At 40.5% G+C, this 7,518-nt stretch overlaps 1 protein-coding gene across 1 annotated transcript; it reads left to right on the top strand.

Annotated features, from left to right (window-relative positions):
* The first annotated feature begins 2,908 nt into the window (after positions 1-2,908).
* LOC138249357 (olfactory receptor 56A4-like) lies at positions 2,909-6,012 on the top strand. The gene is made up of 2 exons (XM_069203315.1): positions 2,909-3,030; positions 5,055-6,012. Exons 1-2 carry the CDS (start codon positions 2,909-2,911, stop codon positions 6,010-6,012), a joined length of 1,080 nt encoding a protein of 359 aa, XP_069059416.1.
* The last annotated feature ends 1,506 nt before the right edge of the window (positions 6,013-7,518 follow it).

Genomic DNA, 7,518 nt, shown 5'->3' with positions numbered 1-7,518 from the left:
CTAAAGTAATGCACACCCCACCAACAAGCCAAAGCTTCTCTCTCAATAACCGAATATGTTGATTCAGCCCCTCTCAAAGATCGAGACGCAAACACTACCACTTCCTCTCTACCATTCCTGGACAGCATCAACACAGCACCCAACCTAAATTGGCTGGTATCCGTCACAAAAATACTCTGATCCTGCGCATCAAACGTTTTTAATGGCAAAGCTTCAGCAACACTACACTTCATTTCATTGAACTCTTTTTCAGATTCCCTTGTCCAATCGAATTTGACCCCACTCTTCAATAAAGATCGCATAACTGAGTTCTGTTCAGCACATTTCTGAATGAAACGTGCATAGAATTCTAAGAGGCCAAAAAAAGATTTTAATTGATCCTTATTCTGAGGAGACGGAAAATTCATTATAGCTTTAACCAAGCTCTCCTTTGGCTCTACTCCCTTCTCTGACAATTTATAACCCAAATACTCCACACTTTCCACTCCAAAAGGACATTTGCTTGCTTCCAAAGTTACTCTTTTGTCTTTCAAAACCATCAATACTTTAAGTAATGTCTCATCATGTTCTTCTTCATTTGAACCCCATACTAAAATATCATCCTGGAAACACCTTACCTTATCAATTCATTTGAACATGGCCTCCATCACCCTTTGGAATACCGACGAGGCCGATGCCAATCCAAATGGCATGGGTTTAAATCTATAAGCCCCATTGGGAGTAATGAATGATGTTAAATGACGTGAATCTTTGTGCAGTAACACTTGATGGTAGGCTGACGACGGGTCAAGAGTCGTAAATACTTTCGCACCTTTCAATGTGGACAACATCTCTGTAATGTTAGGCAAGGGATGCCTATCCACCCAAATCCTCTCATTGAGATCCCTCAAGTCTATACACATTCTCAATTTACCATTCGATTTCCTGGCCAAAACCACAGGAGATAACCATTCTTTACTCTCTCTTAATTGGATTTGATAATATTCTGATCACTAACTTTTGTAACTCCTGCTCCAATTCCTGCCTAACCGCTATGGGAACATGTCTGGGTTTGTATACAACCGGTTCCACTCCAGCCTTCAACTGTATACTATGACAGAATCCTTTGATCTTGCCTAGGGTACTAGAAAAAAACACCAGGAAATCTGTCCACCCAAACACTATGGTCCACTAAAATAGAATTGATCACATCCTTGCGTAGTAAAACTTGTTCTCCACTATTTGGATCCAAAACAATCTCCAAATTCTGTAGATCCAACCACCCCAACGAATTTCCTCCTTTAAGAACCACATTCGCAGTTGATTTCGTGCAATTTCCCTTGAAATCCAAGGTTGCTTCAAATTCTCCAACAACCTTAATAGATTCAACCCCGTTACGCTATTGGTTTAACTTTAGACTTCCTTAACTTTCCACACTGCATTTTGTTCCACTCATCCAAACCAATTAAAGTAACCAGGGACCCAGAGTCAGCCATCATTTCACAACCAACCCCATTAATCACGAAAGAACACCAGGGTTTCTTCACAGACTTTCCAGTCCCCTGTAATTCCTGAATCGCAAAAACAACCCCATCTTCATCGGAGTCACTTGGACATTCAGCAGTACCTTCCACTACATTATATACAGATTTATTAGCAGAATCTGCAACCCAATTGCCTTTGCAAACCTTGATGAAGTGACCTTTTTTTTACATTTATTGCAGAACTTATCCACATCAGGACATCACTGTGAATTACCTAAATGTCTTTTGCTACCACAACGATAGCACTCCATGGTTTTCTTTTTGTTGCTACCGAAGCATGTTACCTTTTTATCCAGATTTTTGCTGGTGTTCGGCGACTGAACGTTATGTACCTCCGATTTGATACTCATCTGCTTCATGAACTTTGTGGTAGCTTCATTACTGCTTGCAACTTCTATCGCTTTTTCCAAAGTGAGATCATCAATAGTCAAAAGTTTCTCCTGAATTTTCCTGTTGTTAGATTTCTCAACAACTTGATCCGGTATAATCTCATCCATGAATGGCCTAAAGTCACAAGTTGCAGCCAACACCCTTAAATCTCCCACAACGTTTTCAATAGACTCACCAGGCAATTGTTGTCTCTTATAAAATTTATATCTTTCCATTATGACTTTTTTTTTCTTGAAACGTACATTTAAGGCTTTCATGGCTGACTCATATTCATCTAGTTCATCCCCTTCACCAGTAACCAAAACTTGGGGTAAGTGTTTTCAAATTTTCCTACCTTCCATGCCTAAGGAATGCTTCAAAAAGGCATATTTCTTTTTTTGTGTAAATAGTTCTCCTTCAATGGCATCTAAATATGCCTCAAAACACTCTTTCCATTGCTTCCACTCCACAAGTGGCAAACCCTGTGATGCCAGAAATGGAGTGGGAGGCTTACGGACTGATGCATTATACCCAATACAGAACCACAACTTAACCAATAATTGTTATACAGCCCTATTGAAGTTAACAGTCAAATGCAATAGTAATTAAAGCTAGGCAAACAAAAGAAAAAAAAAGAAACAATCTTAACCCTAAAATATGTCCTATAGAGTCTTTAGCAAGGTGTGCGAATCACCAATGATGTACCCTGAATACTTTTGAAAATGGTGTGTGAATTACCGTCAAATTTAAAAGGACTCGCTCAAACCTTATACAGAGTCTTCCAATAAGATTCTTACAATTCGCCGTCGAAACCGAGAGAAGAACACTCCTGAGGGAATGGGTCGATGAAATTATTAAATACAAAAAAAAAAAAAATGTGAGGATAACGTTCATTGCGCGTTGCACGCTGCCATAGCAACCTCGTATGAGGCGCCGCATGTGTAGAGAATCCAAATGCATACACAGCGTTCACAACGCTGCCATGGCGACCATGCCCAGGATGTGTTGTCTGATACATGTCAGCTACGCCTCACTGCCGAGAGGGACACATCATCCGATACACGTATGAAGATGTGCTCCACCCTGTGTTAATACGGGTTCTAGCTCGTCGCCAACTGAAGGGATGCCACACACTAAGGTATTCCAAAGAAATGGTTTATTCACATAAGATACGTCTTCACAGGGTGGGCACGGAGCAGCAAGTGCCAACACATAACAAGCGCAGCAACTGCTCCTCATTCCAAATCCAGAATCTCCCAACCTTCCACATTCTCCTTTAACACTCTATGTTCCATATTCATCCCAATACAACACAGGGTAAAGCATTTATGGAGCACTTCAAACAGTGATAAAGTGAAATACAACACAAGAAAAATCCCACACCAATTTAAGAAAATAGAGTCAAATTCAATATATAATTAAAGACCAAACAACAAAAATCTAATAAGTATAACTGGAAATATGCAATTTGAAAGATTTAGTTAAAAATGGTACCTAAAGGCACAAAGCCCCAATTGTGGTCATCTGGTTGTGCCAGACCAAAACAATCAATCACAAGATCATGTTGACCACGATAAAACATGAGCCGAGCACAGGGACCCAGTTAGGTCCAACTGAACAAAAGTACCTTAAATTCCGGTTGTGCAGTGATGCAGAGTCCCATGCCAAGGTTGTGTTGTGCTCTGGTGATTCCCAGGAGCTGTTAAGCTGCAATGTGAGGCCCTCAATCGTCCTCAAAGTTGTCATCGACAAGGTGCTTTTGATGTATTTTCCTGCATCAAGATGAGTTGCAGAATGGCTGGTTCTAAAGAACCTGTGAGGCTTGTGATGCAGAGTCCTGCATCATCATTGAGGATGCAGTCGATGAGGGGCTTGCAATGCGATGGTCTTTTTCGAGGATGCTTCATGCAGTGGCAGTTCCAGGAAGGCTGCAGGCAATGATGTGAATTCCTGTGCTATGGAGAGGTCACGCAGCAGTCCCAATGTGGAGGCAAAGCTTTGCGCATCTACTATGAAGCTGTTTTGCTGAGGTGACAAAATTAATGTAAACCCATTGAAAGGTTTTAGTAAATGTGGGCCAATGCATTGGTCTGTGAGTCTGATTTTACAAATCTGAAAGACAGCAGCATACTGTAATATGTCAATAATAAGGTTGAGAGTAAACCTCCAATTTGTTTGCATTGAAAGTCACAGAAATATCCAGTATTGCTCTTGAGAACCATTTTCTTCAGTGCACTTTTATAGGTTTGCTGCAAATATGTGTAGTGGATCAGTAGTTTCTGTACAGTTTAAAAACAAAATGTATGAATTATAGTGCACGCTGACAAGTTAAATGTGAAATGTGATTGTCTATTGTGTATTTTTATGTCCATGAAATCCTGGGGCTGTGTTTGAGTCAGAGTACATGTTCCTCTGGCATTGGTGGAACCATCACCCGTTAAATCCTAACCATATGGAAGTCTAGTCCAATTCCCAAAGGGGTTGAAAATTGACACTGGTACATACTTATATTGCCAGAAGCAGTTAAAAAGAGATTCACTTACAACTTTGATACTTCCAGAACTAATCTATACAGACTTTTCTAAAACAATATTGGTGAAGTTAGGTATGGTCCTAAAACTTTCATGCGGATTCTTGAAGGAAAAAAGGATTTTATAAGGGGTTGTAAAAGATGATGGGAAGGCAGTGCAGTTGGCCATCAATCATGCAGCCACCCACAATTTATGGCCAAAGAAGTCAAAGGCTATGCCCAGAAGAACCTTGAGGTGGGAGTCAGGGTGAAAAGTATAGCGAAGGGCCATTCTCCTATTTCGGTATCCATTTTACCCCACAAGTATTGGGGGGAGTGTACTGGATGCAGGACACTGCTTGCAACAAGGCAATAACTATTGCTTGAGGATCATGCCAGACACTAGCACTGACTGCAATGTGTGGACAAATGCCATATTCACTCTGACTGGCTCTAGGGATTGTCCAAAGACCACACTGTGCACCTAGTTCATTCTCACAGTGCTGAAGGGTGTGTCTGTGGACACTTGTGGCAGTGTGATTTACCAAGGGCATGTACTCTGGGAATTTACATTTAGTAACAGAAGTAATCTACTAACGCCTTCTTTCTCTTCCAGATTCTTTCTATAGATGGTGATGTGCTAATATCTTAAGTATGGTTATTGTCAACACCACCTCTCAGATTTCAACCTTTGTGCTGATCTGCTTCCCAAGCATCCAGAGCTGGCAGCACTGGTTGTCCATCCCTCTGGCTCTACTTTTACTTCTTGCTGTTGGTGCTAACATCTCAATCCTGGCGGTCATACAGAGAGAGCAGGCCCTTCATGAACCCATGTACTATTTCCTTGCCTTCCTGGCACTTTTAGATCTAGTTTTGTGTATGAGCAGCAACCCAAAGATTCTAGGTATCCTCTGCTTCAACATGAAGAATATCAGTCTATCAGGATGTTTGTTTCAGATGTACATCATGAACAGCTTTGTGGGAATGGAATCAGCTACATTTCTGTTGATGGCCTATGATCGCTACACAGCCATTTGCAACCCTTTGAGATACCCTTCTGTCATCACTAGCAGGTTTGTTGCCAAAGCCCTTGTATTTATCCTGCTCAGAAATGCTCTCTTGTTCCTACCTCTGCCAATACTTGCTGCTGGACTCCGGTACTGCTCCAGAACAGTTATTGAAAACTGTATTTGCAGCAATCTTGCAATAACCAGCCTTGCTTGTGATAGCATAACTGTGAACAAAGTCTACCAGTTGGTTGTTGGCTTTGGCCTGCTAGGAAGTGACTTTAGCATCATCTGCTTGTCTTATTTTAGAATTCTTTGGGTAGTACTGCACCTTCAAGCAAAAGGAGCTGGTGCAAAGGCCTTCAGCACATGTACACCTCACCTAATTTTGATCTCATTTTTTTACACTGTAATGCTGGTTTGGATTTTCACAAACAAGATGGAGAAGGAAATTGCTCCTGATGTGCCTATTCTACTTAACGTCCTTCATCTCTTGGTCCCGCCTGCTCTGAACCCAATTATTTATGGGATGAGGACCAAAGAGATTAAACAAAGCGTCATAAAAGTGCTAAGTAAAGGGAAATGGGCTCCAAAAGAAAAGTGAACCAATAGACATCTGTAAGAAATGGGTGTTGAGAGGATGAGGGATGCTTCACAAAACATGAAGAGCAACAACTACTGTCCAAGAGGACTGAAAAGACAACTGATCTCATAGAAGATGGCACTTTATAACTCACCCTTCTCAAGCAATCGTCTTAATTTGCAAGTCCAGTGGCTTGTGTAGCCTGCAGAGACCATTCATTATAGTGCTGTTGTGATGTTATGTGAAGCGCACCAAAACATCATAGCTAAATGGAAGTCATTTTACAGGACCAATTCATAGAGATTTGTGTGAATGTGCATTGCACTTTCCTTACAAGAAAGCTGATTTGCAAACTACATTCAGGATCCACTCATATTTCATACACAGATTAGGTTTACATCTCCAGCCTACACCTTGGTTTAAATCTCCAGCCAGAAACTGAAAAGCAAAGGGGGCCTTTCTGGTCTCTTGGCAAGTGAAAGGATATGCAGTTCTTGTCCCTCAATGGAAAGTTATTCCAACAAAGAGCTGTATTAGATGACTTTTCGGAGTAATATCAACTGTGAAAATGTTTTCCATGAAAGGTTTACACTTCTCTGTCACTTAGGTATTCTCATATTGGCTGTCTAATTGAGGAAGAATGTTAGAACCATGTGCTATTCCCATATGTTGAACATAGATGCGATGGCTAAAACCCCTGTTAATGAGGATAGGCACCAGACCCTGGCAAAGGGACCTTTACATAAGCAACTCAGCATGCTATCTTCAAGTAATTAGTACAGTGCCCTTTTAGTTCTCAAATATCGCACAATCAGATCCTGTTTCTTGTGCAGCATTACATAGCGTCAAGTGCATCTTCCGAACTTTAGGGTGTGCATTTTTTTATTATTTGCAAGATTCAGTTTTATGTATTTTATCACTGCATTCTTATACTTACTTGTTGTTCAGACCAAAAATAAAATATTTTATTGAATTAAATGCTCCATTGTTATATGCTTGTTGGAGTGCAGAAACATATAGTGGCGGAGAACCAATTTATCATCCAGTACTACTGGGGTTCTTGCGAAGATATGTTTCTGCAGAAAGGTAAAATGAAGATGATGTATATAGCATTTCCCATTTTGTGATAAAGATGCATGCAATATGTGGATATCGCCGCCATGAAAATGCAAATACAATCAAGCAAGCTGCTTTGTCAATGTCAAACCATCTTTATGCAGAACCACTTAATGGAAGCCCTGTCACCACAAGGGGATAAAACTGTATTTTATATGCCTCATAATGATGAAAAGATGTACTGGAGGACTTGAGGGTTGTGGAGGTGTGCTCTGCGATGTGTAGCTACATGTTCATACACATGTTCATTAAATTCAGTTAGAGAATAGCCTATCTCTAGAACAAATCACACCCTAAGTTCAGTTTAGTGTGACATGAGATGACATGGAATTGGATTACACCAAATTCAAATTAATGTATTCCAGATAGACCTAACAGGGTGGAAACAATACAAACTAGTATAAACTACAA

The sequence above is a fragment of the Pleurodeles waltl genome, chromosome 8, assembly GCF_031143425.1.
Source record: "Pleurodeles waltl isolate 20211129_DDA chromosome 8, aPleWal1.hap1.20221129, whole genome shotgun sequence".
NCBI lineage: Eukaryota > Metazoa > Chordata > Amphibia > Caudata > Salamandridae > Pleurodeles > Pleurodeles waltl.
Note: the sequence above shows the minus strand (reverse complement) of the source record. Positions and strands in the feature narration are given on the sequence as shown.

Coding starts and splice junctions, on each gene's coding strand:
- LOC138249357 (XM_069203315.1), top strand. CDS start 2,909: ATGTCAGCTACGCCTCACTGCCGAGAGGGACACATCATCCGATACACG. Junction 3,031..5,054: donor AAGGGATGCCACACACTAAG/GTATTCCAAAGA, acceptor TAATATCTTAAG/TATGGTTATTGTCAACACCA.